Genomic DNA, 17,639 nt, shown 5'->3' on the forward strand with positions numbered 1-17,639 from the left:
CAGAGGTTTTCACTATTTTGGGTCTATCTTTGGGCCTAACTTTCTCCTGCCATAAGCTACTGGTAGTTAATAGCCCCCAGAGGTGTGTTGTCGGGAGCAACAGAGTGGATGAAATCTTTTAAGCTCCACTTGTGCATAAACCCATGGGGGAGGGAGATTAGTTGATCCCAGACGGAGCAAGCTTCCAACAACACACAGTTCCATGTGTGAGGCAGGGCACACCAGTACCAGGTTGAGCCTCTGAGTACCCTTTCCAAAGCATCTTTCCCAGGCACTCTGGCAAGAACTCACAGAACCCAACCAGTTCCTTAGGTGACTTCAGGTTCAACGGGCCTTTCGGAGACTTGGAACAACTTGGGGGAAACTCTGCTCTGAACTGTGGGTGTCCCCAGAGGGATAGGGTCCAAACTGGGCCAGTTTTTCAGGATGTGGGTGCTGGGGACCAGACACTATTCTCCCAAATCACCTTACCTTCGAGGGATCATTCGGGAACAGAATTATGCCAGAGGGCATGAGGTTTCTGGGGAATGACACTACCCATTCCCCTCTTTTTCCCTCCCTCTCCCCTATACTGCTGTAACTCTTTGGATGCTACCTGGGGCACTTTCCCATTGCTCCAAACTCCTGGCCAACCTGGGGTCCTCAGAGTTCTGCAAGCCACCTCAGGACATAGAGTCTTCAGCAATAAAGGCGAGGCAGCTGCATTTCTGGGGAGCTTAACTCACCACGCAGACCAGCAGTTTCCTGAATGAGACAGGAGTGGACTTGATTTTTACAGAGAATTGGGTGTGGGAGGGATACCTCTTTCTCTCTGCTGGCTCCAGGGCTTGCGTAGCTGCGAGATTGGGAGAGGTGAGCTCAGTATTGTAGGGCTTTCTATGATTATGATAGGACCACCCAGATAACAAGGATAACCAAATTGCATTGGAAATAAAACTGCATTTTACTTAAATCCTTTCAATTCCGAAGGGTGGACAATATTGTTACTGACTGAACCAGTCATCAAAATAATCCTAACCTACTCTCTATACCTCAGTCTCATCTGTTCCACCACCACTTGACCACCTCCTTCCTTGGGCTAGGAATTCCCTCCCCCTTCATATCCAACAGTTTACTACTCTCCCCACCTTCAAAACCTTCCTAAAATCAGCATCTCCTCCAGGTGATCATCCCTAAGCCCTCATTTCCCTTATCCACCCTTCCTTCAGCATTGTCCAGGCACTTGGCTGTGTACTTCTTAAGCACTTTGATATTCACCCTAGCCCCACAGCACTTCCTTATTCTCTACTATTTCCCCTCTCCATATTCATTTTAATGGCTGTCTTGTCCTGTAGACAAACTCCTTGATATATTGTGCTTTTCCAAGAGTTTAGTACAGTGGTCTGCACTCAGTAAGCATTCAGTAAATACCAGTGTTCAAAAGATTGTTGTAATTAGAAGTAGTCATTTGATAAGAGTTCAGTTCTGTATCTAATTTAAGAGTCTGAGTGACGTAAAAATTAAATCCCTCTTGCCTGAAGACTAGAAGGGTGAGAGCTAGGAGATATTGCAACAAATCAGTGAACTTCAGAATTTCCCAGCCTGCTGACTTGTGGTGGTTGTCAGATTCTGGAAGGGCAGAAGAGGTGGCGAAGTAGAAGGGGAGACCACTCAAGCAATACAGTACCCAGTGGTGATGGAAGTCCTCTCACCTTTTTCCTTGCAATCTTCAGTGCCATAAATGGGCCCGGGAGCTTCTTGGCCATGTCACTTCATTGTGCAGGAAAGTCTATCTGAAGGCTCCACTGATGTTGAGTTTGCTGATGGCCATCCATAGCATTTTTACAAGCACAATGTGTGAAGCTAAAAAGTCAGATAGTTCCAAGGAATAGTTCTTTATAGTTTCTCAGAATCAAAAAGATGGAATGTTATAGGGTTTTATTTTTTATTTATTTATTTTTTTTTTACCCCCAGGATGGCTCCTGAAGTTGCAGCAGTAGAGAAGAACGGTGGTTACAACCAACTCTGTGATATCTGGGCTGTAGGCATAACAGCAATTGAACTTGGAGAACTCCAACCCCCCATGTTTGATCTTCACCCAATGAGGTATTTTGACGTCTTCTGTTAACTGGTAATGAACCCACAGAGTGGTCAAATATATGGACTGAATCCCATTGGAAAAAATCCAAAGAGATTTACAAGTCATCTTGTCCAAAGCCCACCTTCAGGCAAGGACTGTGAATAACCAAGTCAGATGAGTAGCTATTTTATTTTTAAAGATTTCCAAAGAAGGAGATACCACAGCCTCCCTTGATAATTGTTCCTGTGTTAAACAACCGTCAGCAGCAAGAAGGTCATCCTTATCTCTAACTCTCATAGCTGCTGCTACAATTGTTAGCAAACAGCTGATCACCATCTGGTCCACTGGTGATTTTGGGGGTCTGATTATCCTGGCCCTTGCCTTTTTTACTTCTGTTTCCCTCCTTCGGGCCATTTCTCTGCTTGATTTAGGGTGATTCTAGTAAAAGAAGCAAAAAATTGAAAGGAACATTTTGCAGTTCTTTAGCAAGTCTGGTATAGTGTAGGTACAGAGGAAGTGTGAAAATTGAGAACACTGGCTAAAGTGAGTTTTGGATTAACTTTTATCTTATTTTCCCCATGACCATCAAAAATTGATTGTTAATGTATGTAATAGTCCTTTATAGAGTTGAAAACAGTTCTCTAAAATGAAATTAGGGCCTTAAGCTAAAAAGTGCTTACCTCTTTTTTAAGTGATCTTGTAAAGGTGGATGCTGCCTTGAATCAGTGATTCTTAATGTATAAAATACCTCTGTTCCAAAAATGCTATTAAATTACCTGAATTGGCTCCTTTCTTGCTATTAAATTGATAATCTCAGCTTTCATCAGTGAAGACATACTGAATCATCTGGTACTATTTGATTATATTAGATTTGTTCCAATTACTGTATACTTGAATAAAACTGAAAATTATGTAATTATCTCTATTTTAATTACATTTTCTATTTCAGGGCCCTGTTCTTAATGACCAAAAGCAATTTCCAACCTCCTAAACTAAAGGAAAAAACAAAATGGTAAGTAAAGTGCATAGGGAAACAGTGACCTAGTAGATAAGGCAAAGGCCTGAGAGTCAGAAGGACGTGGGTTCTAATTCCACGTCCCATATGTAGAAGCAGCGTGGCTCAGTGGAAAGAGCCCGGGCTTTGGAGTCAGAGGTCATAAGTTCAAATCCCAGCCCCGCCAACTGTCAGCTGGGTGACTTTGGGCAAGTCACTTCACTTCTCTGGACCTCAGTTCCCTCATCTGTCAAATGGGGATTAAAACTGTGAGCTGCCCAGTGGGACAATCTGATTGCCTTGTAACCTCCCCAGTGCTTAGAGCAGTGCTTTGCGCATAGTAAGCACTTAACAAATACCATCATTAGTATTATTATTGTCCCAGCTCCGCCACTTGTCTGCCGTGTCACCCTGAGCAAGTTACTTCACTTCTCTGTGCCTCAGTTATCTCATCTGTAAAATGGAGATTGACTGTGCGCCCCATGTGGAACAAGGACTGTGTTAGCTAGTATCTAGCCCAGTATAGTGCCTGGGGCATAGTAAGCACTTAACAAGTAGTACTGAAAATAAATAATTAAATAGTTTTAAAATGGGAACACATGAAAATGACTAGTTAACTGTCTCAGCACATTTGCCCAGCTAACGATTTCCCACAAATTCCATCAAAAAGGGTGGCCGACACAGGATTTATCATACTTTCTATACTCTTGGCACACAGCTAAGTACCCCCATTCAGAGACAGAGGAACTCAGTGTTGGAGTCTGGGGTTGAGGGGAGGGCAAGGAAACCAAATTCATCTCCATTGGCACAACCCCTCCTCCCTTACCTCTCCCAGTCACCCCCACCATTATCTGCAGATTTTGTTGTTGGCTAGCTGGAGAGGTGTACACGGACACACACACTAGAAATGACCGCTTGCATTGCAAATGCCTTCAGTCATGGTAATAATAAAATTATGGTACTTGTAAAGTGCTTACTATGTGCCAAGTACTGTTCTAAATGCTGGGTTATATGCAAATTACTCCACCTGGACACAGTTCCCGTTCCCATGGGGGTCAAAGTCTCAATCCCCATTTTACAGATGAGGTAACTGAGGCCCAGAGAATTTAAGTGACTTGCCCAAGATCACACAACAGATAGATGGTGGAGTCAGGATTAGAACCCAGGCCCATGCTATATCCATTAAGCTATGCTGCTTGTAATGATATTTATATTCATGCTCATTAGATTCACTGAACTCTAATAACCACTTGGACCCACTACAGGAGTCTAGAAAAGCACCAGGCTGTCACCAGAATAGTACTTATATTGGAAGCATATTTTTGCTTGTGAAATCTCCCACTCTTTAAATATTTTTGGGACTGCTGTGTGACCTTGGGCAAGTCACTTAAATTCTCTGAGCTTGTTTTGTAAAAGGGGGAGTTAATGTCTGTTCTCCCTGCTTCTTAGATTGTGCGAGGGCGAGGAAACCAAATTCATCTCCATTGGCACAACCCCTCCTCCCTTACCTTTTCATTCATTCATTGTCGTATTTATTGAGCGCTTACTGTGTGCAGACCATTGCACGAAGTGCTGGGAAGTACAAGTTGGTGACATATAGAGACGGTCCCTACCCAACAGTGGGCTCACAGTCTAGATCTCCCGGTCACACACACACACACACACACACACACACACACACACACACACACACATATACCCCCACATACCCCCCCCACCCCCACCCCCTCCCGTGAGCCCCGTGTGGAACAGGCTGCAAATACCTTATTTACCCCAGCACTTAGTACATTGGTTGGCATCATAGTAAGCTCTTAAATACCAGAGTTGTCATTATTATCATTGTTATTCAGTATCCACGTAGATGTCCCTGACAACCCTTCCACTGTTCACTTCCTCTCCTCAACTCCATTGATCTCCTACTCCACTCACTTGCCAACTTGGGCACACATTTGATTGCATCATCTCTACCTCAGCAATTCTTAAATTCCTCTTTCATACCACAGCATCCTCACCTGCTCTCTCTCCATCATACCCACTCCCCACAAACTTGCACTGTTCCTCCACAGAGACCTTTGTTCCTTGGACCCCCTCCAATATTCTAAAGCCAGCTTGCCCTATTTGGCCTCCCTACCCTAACTACCGTTTCTTGGTTTACAAATCTACTCACTGCCCGTTTCAGCTATTCCAAATATTTAGTACCCTCCTCAACCTCCTGTCCTCACAGACACCAATTCTCTCCCCCAATAACCTGACCACATACTTTATTGATAAAATTGAAGCCATCAGGTGTGATCTCCCTAAAAACTCTCCTGCTCCTCTCCAGTCCCTCTCTCTTCCTGTCCTTCTTCTTGCCAAATCTGATGGCCTTTACTGCATCCTCATCCTTTTAGACCTCTCAGCTTCCTTCAGCACTGTGGACCACCCCTTTCTCCTTGAAACATTATCCAACCATGGCTTCATTGACACTGTCTTCTTCTGGTTCTCCTATATCTCTGACCTCGTCTTCTCAGACCCTTTCAGGGGCTCTTTCTGACAGTGGGGGAGGGGGTCCCTCAAGGCTCAGTTCTGGGCTTCCTATTCTCCGTCTACACTCGCTTCCTTGGAGAACTTATTCCCTCCCATGGATTCAGCTACCATCTTTATGTGGATGATTCCCATATTTACCTCTACAGCCCTGATCTCTCTCCCTCTCTGCAGTTTCTCATTTCCTTCTGCCTTTAGAACAGCTTTACCTGGATGTCCCATCGACATTTCAAACTAAAGGTGAACAAAACAGAACTCTTCATCTTCACTCGAACCCTCTCCCCCTCTGTCTTTCCCATCGCTGTAGATATTACTACTATCCTCCCTATCTCACAAACCCATGACCGTGGCATTATCCTTTAATTGTCTCTCATTGTCTCTCATTCAACCCACATATTCAGTCCGTCATCAAATCCTGTTGCTTTTACCTTCACGTCGCTAAAGTCCTCCTTTCCTTTTCCATTTAAACTGTTACTATGCTGATCCAAACACTTATATTCCACGCTGATTACTTCAATGGCTTCCTGACTGACCTCCCTGCCTTTTGTTTTTCGCCACTATAGTCTATACTTCCTTCTGCCCTGGAACATTTTTCTAAAAACGTTCAGTTCCTGTCTCCCCACTCCTCAAGAACCTCCAGTGGTCGTCCATCCACTTCCTTGTCAAACGGAGACTCCCTACCATTACCTTTACAGCTGTCAATCAGCTTACCCCCTCACAACTCACCTCCCTGATTTCCTACCACAGCCCAGCCCACACACCTCACTCCTCAAGCACCAGTTTGCTGACTGTGCCTCGATCTCATCTTTCTCACCTCCAGCCCCTTTTCCACATCAACTCTCTGGCCTGCAACTCTGTCCTGCTCCATGTATGCCAAACCACCACTCTCCCCACCTTCAGAGCCGTATTAAACTCAAACCTCTTGCTAGAGACCTTCACTGATTAAGCCCACTTTTCCCCAGTTCCCTCTCCCTTCTGCATCTGTCTGTACCCTTTAAGCACTCAATATTCACCCCACCCTCAGCCCCATAGCACTTATGTACAGTTTTCTAATTTATTTACATTAGTGTCTGTCATCCCCTCTAGATTGTAAATTTCTTTGTGGGCAGGCACATGTTTGCCAACTCTTTTATATTGTACTCTCCCAAGCACTTGGTAGGTGCTCTGCACAGAGTAAGTGCTTAGTAAATAACATTGATTGAAAATAAAACCTGGCTTTTTCAAGCCGGTCAATGTGAAAAGGAAAATTTACTTTCTATTTGCCTCAGTGCATGCACGCAAATCACTGTCAAATCATTTACCCAGATACTGCAGGCGCAATTTTTGTTTCATGGATAGTATACTTTAATATTTCTTGTGTGACCCCCATGTTTTTTTGACTTGAGAGATCCGAAACTATGTGCCAGAGTAAATCGATCACTGGTGGGAGTTATGTGACCCAAATGGACCCAGAAGGTTTAGAGAGTTACTAGGAAGCAGACCTGGAGTCATGTCAACATAAAAGTAAAGCCAAAATCCTTGATATTTTTCTATAATCATTTCTCTTTATTTGAAAAGGTCATCAACATTCCACAATTTTGTCAAAATAGCACTAACCAAAAATCCCAAAAAGAGACCGACAGCTGAAAGACTTCTAACTGTAAGTGCTTGAAATTATGTGGGGAAAGGATACGGTCTAATCAGTGAGCGATTTTCCAAGCCATTAGAACTGTTTAACACTGAGTGGAAATACAGCACACTCCAGATTTTATAGCATAGATTACCTGGCTTATGAAGTGTACACTCAGATGGTTCCAAGGCTGACTCCCCCCCACCTCCCTCCACCACCATCTACAGTACTCTGGGAACCTTCCCTCCTAATTAAAGTCTGAGCACCCCAGGGCCCTCATTCAGGCTCTTAAAATCTAATTAGAAAGCTGCTTCTGCCTTTGAGCAGGATCTTTTGTTCCCCAGTTTGAATATTTGTCTGCTTTGAAGAGGTTCTTGGGTGTGAGGGCCAGGAAAGCCTTGAATTGGGAACTTCTAAAATGGGCCAAGACCAAGAAACCAGAGCTGGAGGGAATGGGGGGCGGGATGTGATTCACGTTCATTGATACTGCTCCCTGTTTCTCTGCACCAGTTATTGAATGAACAAACTCTGATATTACTTTTGGTAAGTGGTGGTCAAAGATTAAAATTTTATGCATAATTAATCACTTATTGTTTCAGCACAATTTTGTAGGACAGCCTGGTCTCTCAAAGGCACTAGCAGTTGAACTGCTAGACAAAGTCAGTAATCCAGAAAATCACACGCATTACAGTGAAGGTGATGATGATGATTTTGAGGTGAGCAAACATTTGCACCTTGGGCATTTGAAATTGCTTGGGATGGTGGCTCACCAATTTTCTTTTTCCCCATGGCCACATGTTCTCACTTGTTTAAAATTATACTAATGAAAACCTAGTCAAAAGCTTTTGAGTGTAACATTTTAAAATACTCTCATGGAATCGCCTCTGTCACCAACTTCCGTGTAGCCTGGAGGATAGAGCATAGGCCAGGGCAAGTCACTGCACTTTTCTGTACCTCATTTACCTCATCTGCCAAATGGGGATAAAGACTGTGAGCCCCATGTGGGACATGGACTGAATCCAAGCTTGTAATATTATTATTAATATTATTAGTGGTGGTGGTGTTATTATCTACCCCAGTGCTTAGCACAGTGCCTGGCAGATAGTGAGCACTTAATTATCATTAAAAAATCCTCAGGCAGCTGCATGTGGTCATGGTAGCCATAAATGAGATGCACTGATAGAGCTAGAAATGCATGTTCAAGACAATCTTACATATATGTTTAAAACAACTTTGCCCTGCAAAAGTGAATAGACCCTGCGTACATTGGCCAGTGCTCCCTTTCACTTTTCATAGCCTCTGGGTGCTGTTGTTATGTCAACAGCTGATATAAGAATGTCATCACTTCCCCTATAATTCAGGGGCTAACTTCTTAAGGAATCTAGCTTGCATTATAAGGCTCATACCTTGACCTGTGCACAGCTTCATTAATATTAGTGATAATAATAGTGGTGGTATTTAAGCACTTATTATGTGTCAGGAACTGTTCTAAGCATTGAGGTAGATACAAGCTAATCAAATTGAACATAGTCTTTGTCCCACATGGGGCTCATAGTCTTAATCCCCATTTTACCAAAGAGGTAATTTAGGCAGAGAAATGAACTGACTTGCCCAGGGTCACACAGCAGACAGGTGATAGAGCTGGGATTAGAACCCAAGTCAACTAGGCCGGGCTGCTTCCCACTCTTTCTTCAGATACCACATCATGTTCTAGCCATACAGACATCCATTGTCAGAAGAACATTTCCCTTTTTTCACTTGCAATTCCCAAAATAAATTCTATAATGTCCGTATTTACCCTGGAACCTTAAAAAAAAAAAAACCCAACAAAAACAGACTTGGTCCCTCTTGGCCCTTTTAGGTCCAGGGCATGGGATTATTTTGTTTATTTGATCAGGTGTGGTATTCTGAAAGCCATGGAACTTAACTTCTCAAAATCTCTCATTTTCCTATTCAAATTAAAAATGACAATGTGTTGCATTTTTGGTCTTGGATAGTGTGCATGCTTGGCTTAAAAAATAATCTTGCATAAGAAAATAGGGGAAGGATTGTCAAAATTGTCAAAGTGTGATTATTTAAAATAGTTATGCTTGTATTGCAGCCTCTTGCTGTTATTCGTCCCACCATTCGTTCCACAAATCGGAATGCTAGAGCTGAGCGGACAGCATCAGAGATTAATTGTATGTGTTGAGGTTACATTTTTCAGTTGGTGGTTCTAATACTTTTCTTGACTCATTTCTCAGTCTTTTTACTTATGCAAAGTGGTTATATTATTAAAGGACAGAGCTGCTGTGTTTATTTAACCACTGTTTAATATATTCAAAACCTTTTTGATTCACACATTTTGAGGTAAAAAAATATTTTTCATGTTGTCCTTTGAGTAATAATTAATTCCACAATCGAATTGTGGGGGCTGTGGGGTAGTATCAGATGGTTTGAGATTGCTGTTTTGTATAAACATTGATAATTATTTCTCCTCACAATTACGTGAGTAATAGAGGAACAGTGTGTAGAATAGGTTATTTGTGCACTAGCTAGGATGGTAACCAGTTGTGTGACATTTTGATGAAGTTTGGAAGCCTCCAATGCAAATTATTTTCTCTTAAATTCTGAAATTTCCCCTAAATGGCACGGTATGAATGCAAATTCTGTGTGTACACACACCTATCAGTTCTTGCTCAAATATGACACTACCGACTGTAACATTTCAACCTCAAAAGGATTGAGGTCAGAGAGGAAAACATTTTTTCAATACCACATACATGCAGAACAGTGGAGTGCTTCTTTAGCACTTTTCCCAAGGTGGTTTGGATAATACATCTATACATAAGGCTGCTGAAGGACCAAGAATTCCTTTAAAAGAAACTGCTGCCTCTATCTCCTATTTCAACGCAGGGCTGCCTCCTTAGCTGATGGTATAGAGAGGAACCCGTTGATGTGTAGGGATTGTCTCTATATGTTGCCAACTTGTACTTCCCAAGTGCTTAGTACAGTGCTCTGCACACAGTAAGTGCTCAATAAATACGATTGAATGAATGAATGAATGAAAGTAGTATACTACCATCAGGAGGCTGCTCTGCTATATTTATGTTTCTGGTAATCCTGAGGGATTGTGCTGATCCGTCTACACTCCCTCATCTCCTCATGTGGCCATCAGCATAAAAAGTCTTCCTGTAAGAGGGGAACAGTCGTGCTGTTGAATTTTGTGATAAGATATGCATAATTCTGATTGGCTGGGTTTATGCATTTTAGGTCAGTATTTATCCTTTTTACTATAAGAATATTGTACCTTATTTTTAAACATCAACTTTTCCAGCTAAAGCCTATACCGAGGTTAAATCTTTAAAGGCTTTCATAGCAGTTGGTGTCAGCACTGTCCTCCTAGACTATTGGGCCGACCCCAGTTTGTTCATATAATATCCATCCTGAAGTTGGAAAAGATTTATCCCGATAGTCCAATTCAAGAAAATTAGACCCAACCCAAACCACTTGAGAGAACACATTTTCTGAATCGAAAGCCTATATTACTGTGTTAAAGGCACTAATGTTTATCAGCATCTTAAATAGGATGCATTGTGAGATCTCACACCATCAGAAATCTGGCCTTTAGGGGTCTGAGAAACTCCCTGTAGCAACAATAAAGGAAAGAGACCTGGAACTATCCTCTTACTTCCTCTCCCTCAAATATCATTGAGGCTTGGACTTCCATCCTGTAAGAGAACTCCCGATATACAAAGGGCGTTTTTGTAAAATCCATCATCAATGTTATTTTTGCAGTTGACAAACTTCAGTTTGAGCCTCCTTTACGAAAAGAGACAGAAGCACGCGATGAAATGGTAGGAGACTGAACAATACTGTTTGTTTTTCTATTCTGTCACTACTTTTTTTGTGCAAATTAGGTTGTCAGAAGTGAATAATTCACATTTAAATGGGGTTTTGCTTGGAGGGGGAAAGTGGGCTACATGTTTATTGTTCATTTGTTTTCGTTTGAATATCGTGTTTGTTTTTATGTTTTTTTTTTTTAATGACTCTCAGTTTCCAGCTTACTTGAATCAGGAGCCCAGAGGAAATCCCTGTGCGAAGATCCCGTCTGAATGTGATTCATAGCTTCAAATTATTTGGCTTTTTCTGGTCACTCTAGGATTGTAGCCAATTCAATGTGATGTTCCTCTGTCCGATTATTTTATCTATTACATGGAAGAAAGGGTCACCATCTAGTTCATCTTGCGAGCCCTGCCATTGGCTAACAGATGGCCCCTAAGAATTAATTGGGTTCTGAAGTTCATGGTGCAGGGGAGGGGGCAAGTATTTTCCCTGCCTTGGCCGTTGATTTTGGAGCCACTCGGCTCCTCCTTCTCCTCTTCCCCATCCCCTCCCAGGCAAACATACACATTCATCACAGGAGAAGATAGTGTAAATGACTGCCGGCTCACTGTCCCATGCTGCCAGCTGGGATAAGATCCGGGGTTGTATCCTGTAGGAGCAGGAGCAAAATAGCTATCTGACTAAATATATGGCTTAGGGAATTGAGAGTAGGGGAAGTAAGGGGAGAGAAGTATATAACCTGCGTGAAGACTGTACATTTCTGCTGTCTTTTCGTAATTCAGCACATGGTGAGGAGTGGAACTAGGTGCCAATACCTTGGCAGGGAAAATGTCTGAGAAGTGGGGGCTAACCTGGGGTCAAAGCCCCTTGACTTTGAAGGGCTCTCACTTTTAAAAATACAAGACAACATTTGTCACACTGTTTGTGGCTCAGATTGCTCTGTTGACCTGAGTTTCTCATTTAAAAAACAACAAAAGAGGAGATATTCTAATGGGTGGTTGCACCTCATGTTTCTGCTTAGAAAGAAGTTGTTAATGCTATTAACACAGAGAAGTTTATTATGTTAAAATTATACTTGTTCATGTGGCTTCTTGGTTGATCTTTATGGAGATCTTCTAACAATGTATTTGAAGTGTACAGATGTCATTCATTGGAAAAGTATTTCTGCAGTTATTGTATTCAGACTTAATCTAGATATATCTAGCTAAAATTTAAACATTTTCTCTGGTTCTCTGAAAATGGAAGTAGCTGGCCATCCCCTTTATTATTTTCATGTTCTTGAAATCAGTTCTCAATTCCTCCCCCTGCTTTTCTCAGACTGGATAACCCCATTTCATTTGATCTGTCATCACAAAACGTGCAATCCAACCCTTCAGTCTTTTTTTTTCCTGTCCTTAATTTCAATTTCTTTACATCCTTCTTAAAAGTTGAAAACCAGAATTAGATTCAGTAGTACTCTACTAGGAATTGGATGATACTCTAGGACTGAAAGAGAAGAGAAATGCTACCTAGGATTCTTTTTCCCATCCTTGCTATGGGTTGGGGTTTTGACATCTTTCATTTGAAAATCAAAATTTTGAAATTTATAACTAAACCGGATGACGTTTAAAATGGTGTGGCCTTCTAAATGAGCTATCTTGCGTCCCATTTACTTGCTTTTAAGCTCTCCTCAGTTAGTATTTATTGAGTGCCCGAGTGTCACTATAATAGGCACCATAGGTAATGTAGAGAATCAATCAATCAATCAATCGTATTTATTGAGCGCTTACTATGTGCAGAGCACTGTACTAAGCGCTTGGGAAGTACAAATTGGCATCACATAGAGACAGTCCCTACCCAACAGTGGGCTCACAGTCTAAAAGGGGGAGACAGAGAACAGAACCAAACATACCAACAAAATAAAATAAGTAGGATAGAAATGTACAAGTAAAATAAACTTAGAGAAGATGCAGTGTAGAGGAGGTGAATGGGAAAGATACGTTAGTCATTCGTATTTGAGTGCTTACTCAGTGCAGATCACTGTACTAAGGGCTTAGGAAAGAACAATATAACAAACATGACCCCTGCCCGCTTATACTCTAGAGGGGAGAAGGTTGGGAGTTGGTTGGTAAGGAGAGGGGGGAAGTTACATTTGCAGTCATACAGTAGATCTGTCTAAATCAACATTAACAATGCAATATTTTAAACTGCATTTTCTCTCTGCAAGGTGTTGCCAACTGGCCCTGGCTCTGTGCTACAGTGGACTCCTTTTGCTGATGGATTAAATACCAGCAGGTATTTTTTTTTAATGAAACCTAATAGTGTTTAGGCTTAAAATGTTATCTTTCAAAGATAACATTTGTTCTCAAACTCTTTCTTATGAATACTGGTAATATTCAGTTTTCATTTGTTAGATTACCACCCATCCCACCCTTTCATACCCCTCTTCTCTCTTCAAATTCAATGAATCAATGGTATTTATTGAGTGCTTACTATGTGCAGAAGATTGTACCATAAATATTTGGGAAAGTACAGTACCGTGGAGTTGGTAGATGTATCCCTGCCCACAAGGAGCTACAGTCTGTGCACAAGCAGTTTCTTTATGGCATGCAGAGCCCAAACAAGCTTGCCTTGTGAGGACATTGCCCCTTAATTCCCTGATCAAGATCCTTCTAAAACAGGTGTTAAAAGCCCACATTATGGCAGGACTGAATGCTTTCAATTTAGTATGAAAGGGCAAGACACCTTTAGGTATTCTTGCCAATATTGTACCCATGTACATGTTTCTTTTTGGTTTTTTTACTGTTGTTTGTTAAGCACATACAATGTGCCAGGCACTTTACTAAGTGTTTTGGGTACACACAGGATAATCAGGTTGGACACAGTCCCTGTCTCACATGGGGCTTAATCCCCATTTTACAGATAAGGTAACTGAGGCACAGAGAAGTTAAGTGACTTGCTCAAGGTCACACAGCAGACAAGTGACGGAGCTGGGATTAGAACCCAGATCATCTGGCGCCCGGGCCTGTGCTCTTTCCACTAGGCCATGCTTGTTCTCAAAAATCTACTTGATATTTATGCTTGCCACCCACCCCACCACCAACCTAGGTGTTAATCCTCCTGGATCCTGACCACTGCCTTGGTGTTACCCAGGGCAGCAGTGGAATAAGGAGAGACAGGAATCAGTGGTATGTGGCTTCAAAAATCATAATCAATGGTATTTGAGTGCTTACTGTGTGTAGAACACTGTACTAAGCACCTGGGAGATTACAGTTCAACAGAGTTGGTAGACATATTCCTTGTCCACAGTGATCCTATCTACATGGCATCCTTCAATCAATTAATCATATTTACCGATTGCTTACTGTATTAAGCAGTGATCCGTGCTCACATTATCTTGGACCTCAGTTGAGTTTCTTCTTTGCAGATTAGGGCTGAGGCCAGATTTTTTCCTTAAAGGGAAGAAAAGTAAACTTCATTGTGGTCTAGTGAATAGGGCATGGTAGAAGAACTTGTGTTCTAATTCCGGCACCACCACTTTCCTGCTTTGTGACCTTGGGCAAGTCAGTTAACGTGGTTTATCCACCTAAGTCTTGTAAAATGCACAATTTATTCCAATCCCATTGGTGGTTACAAAATGTATCTGCACTGTTGAAGCAAAGGGTGTGTAACACTGCCTTGAGCCAGGGTCACAGATGTTATACTGACTTTTCCAAAGCATATGTGAAATTCCATTTTGGTCTGCGAGCCTCCAAAACCCTGTACTGTGAACAGGAATGCATTTCTGCTGCAAAGTTAAATACCTGTTAATAGATTTACTGGCCTTTCGGCTTTATATGTAAGATACGGAATATTTACAGGCAACCCAAATATGTGACTTTGAAAGAATTCTATTCTCTTTGATTAGATCAACTTTAAAACGTGCAGTGCCACCACCACTACCTCCTAAGGTAAGTTACGTAATAATTTGTGTTTTTCAAATATTTTCTCATTAAAGACCTTAAAAATGTTCCAAAATATGCAAGTGAGACTCTCTTCTCTGAATTAAAAACAAGTAAGCCAGATCCTTAATACCTTCTACAGTTTCATACACATGATTTGTATGACTTTGCACTTCTCCACTCCCTTTGAGTAGAATATCTTCCCTCCCAAACCTTGTCCCCTCCCGAACTTTCCCGTCACTGCACACAGCACAGCCATCCTTCCCATCTCACAAGCCTGTAATCTTGGCGTCATCCTTGACTCCGCTCTCTCATTCACTCCACATATCCAATCCGTCACCAAATCCTATCGAGCTCACATTCACAACATCACCAAGATCCTCCTTTTCCACTCCATCCAAACCACTACTGTGTTAGAACAATCTCTTATCCTATCCCGACTGGATTACTGCATCAGCTTCCTTTCTGATCTCCCAACCTCCAGCCTCTCCCCACTTCAGTCCGTACTAAACTCCGCTGCCTGGACTATCTTCCTACAGAAACGTTCAGGACTTATCACTCCCCAGAAATCTCCATTGGTTGCCCATCAATCTCCATATCAAACAAAAGCTCCTATTAGCTTTAAAGCCCTCCATCACCTTGTCTCCTTTTTACCTTACCTCCCTTCTCTCCTCCTACATCCCAGCCCGCACACTCCAGTCCTCTGGTGCTAGCCTTCTCACTGGGACATTGATCTCACCTGTCTTGCCGCCAACCCCTGGCCCACGTCCTACTTCTGGCATGGAACACCCTCCCTCCTCAAATCCGCCAAACAATCACTCTTCCACCCTTCAAAGCCCAGCCCGTTGTTGGGTAGTCTCTATATGTTGCTGATTTGTACTTCCTAGGTGCTTAGTACAGTGCTCTGCACACAGTAAGCGCTAAATAAATGCGATTGAACGAATAAATAAATGAAGGCGCACCTCCTCCAGGAGGCCTTCCCAAACTAAGCCCCCTTTTCCTCAGCTCCCTCTCCCTACTGCATCGCTTCGACTCTCTCCCTTTGCTCTTCCCACCTTCTCCCCGCCCCACAGCACTTACGTATACATGTATATATCTATAATTCTACTTATTTATATTGATGCCTGTTGACTTGTTTGGATGTCTGTCTCCCCCCGCAGACTTTAAGCCTGTTGTGGGCAGAAATTGTATATATCTATAATTCTACTTATTTATATTGATGCCTGTTTACTTGTTTGGATGTCTGTCTCCCCCCCGCAGACTTTAAGCCTGTTGTGGGCAGAAATTGCATGTATCCATAATTCTACTTATTTATATTGATGCCTGTGTACTTGTTTTGATGTCTGTCTTCCCTCGCAGACTTTAAGCCTGTTGTGGGCAGAAATTGTCTCCCTTTATTGCTGTATTGTACTTTCCAAGCGCTTAGTACAGTGCTCTGCACAAAGTAAGTGCTCAATAAGTACAATCGATTGTATGAATTCCTGAAGATGACAGATGTGCAGTTAGGACAGAGATGCCCAACTAGATGTTAATGATTAAGTAGTATTTTCTGAAAAGCAAATTGTTAGCCTTGCACATTCTAGAGGGAAAAGGTTTCTCTCATGTTTTTGGAATGCCCAAGAAATTTCTCCTCTCTTGAGTAAATGCATATTTATTTGTTATACTTTATGGAAAAACTAAATGAGCAAGCAAGTGCTTCTCTAATGGGAAAATAATTTCAAATCCAAGAAGTATTTCTTGCCATTTTTCATGGTTTAGACAATGTGGTTTAGATCTGTATTCTTTCCAAGTATGACAGAAAACAGTAGCCTCCTTAAACCAATTTCCTCTTTTCAGTTCCATATATTCAGTGTCTCGTATAGGTTTGTCAGGTACTGTAGGATTCCTTAACAGTTGTTGGATATCCCTTGAAACAGCCCTTTTGGGAAGGGTGGAGGAAACTCAAGGACAGGGGCACTCACAGGTTATTGCTTGAGGTCATGGGTTAAAGTCATGGCTGGCCTGCATGTGAATTACAGATTTCTTGCTTCACCTGGACTACCTCAGGGGGTGTTCATAGAGGCAGTTGCCTTTAGGCTCTTCACCCTGAGGAACCTCTCCTTGCTGGTGAGCAGGCTCTGTTCACCTCCCACCACACAAGTCAGCAAGGGGCTACTGGAGCACTAGACGGCTCTTACTGCCGCACGCATGGGGCAACAGCTTTCTGAGAGGGTTTCCCAGTGCTCTCTGGAATCAACCCCGGGGGAAAGGGTAGAATAGTGGAAAGTCTGCAATGTACTAAGCGCTTGGGAGACACCAATATATAACAGACTTGCTCCCGTCCACAATGAGGGTTGGGGTCCTGCAAAGGTGGGTCACCCTGAGCAGGTATTCCCTCCTGCCCCATCCAGGGGTGCTCTCGATACTAGGGGTGTAATTTTCCCTACGACCCGTGAATAGGTCCAGATCGTTAACTGAACAACATCAGATTAAACCATGGTGCCTTAATGATGCTTTTGCTTCCTGGTCTAGCCAAGAATAAACAGCTACCCTGAGGACAACCTCCCGGACGAGGAAAAGTCATCTACCGTAAAACGCTGTCCCGACTCAGAAAACAGAGCCCCATACGTTTACAGAAGACAGAGTGTTCCCATTTGCGGTCCTCACGCAGAGGCTTCCTCTGTTGGTATGACTAGCAATGTCAGCAACCCGGGATTGGTTAGGGCTAGA

At 42.5% G+C, this 17,639-nt stretch overlaps 1 protein-coding gene across 2 annotated transcripts in view; it reads left to right on the forward strand.

Moving 5' to 3' along the window:
• The window catches only part of MAP4K5 (mitogen-activated protein kinase kinase kinase kinase 5), a 67,095-nt gene that overhangs the window by 33,688 nt on the left and 15,768 nt on the right, over positions 1 to 17,639 (forward strand). For both annotated transcript variants that reach the window (XM_038756126.1, XM_038756127.1), the window contains exons 9-17: positions 1,954 to 2,085; positions 3,009 to 3,071; positions 7,134 to 7,215; positions 7,785 to 7,901; positions 9,287 to 9,365; positions 10,963 to 11,021; positions 13,217 to 13,284; positions 14,897 to 14,939; positions 17,442 to 17,595. In XM_038756126.1, coding sequence (XP_038612054.1) covers positions 1,954 to 2,085; positions 3,009 to 3,071; positions 7,134 to 7,215; positions 7,785 to 7,901; positions 9,287 to 9,365; positions 10,963 to 11,021; positions 13,217 to 13,284; positions 14,897 to 14,939; positions 17,442 to 17,595 — 797 coding nt within the window. The remainder of the gene's footprint in view (positions 1 to 1,953; positions 2,086 to 3,008; positions 3,072 to 7,133; positions 7,216 to 7,784; positions 7,902 to 9,286; positions 9,366 to 10,962; positions 11,022 to 13,216; positions 13,285 to 14,896; positions 14,940 to 17,441; positions 17,596 to 17,639) is intronic.

This window comes from Tachyglossus aculeatus, chromosome 14 (assembly GCF_015852505.1).
Source record: "Tachyglossus aculeatus isolate mTacAcu1 chromosome 14, mTacAcu1.pri, whole genome shotgun sequence".
Classification (NCBI taxonomy): domain Eukaryota; kingdom Metazoa; phylum Chordata; class Mammalia; order Monotremata; family Tachyglossidae; genus Tachyglossus; species Tachyglossus aculeatus.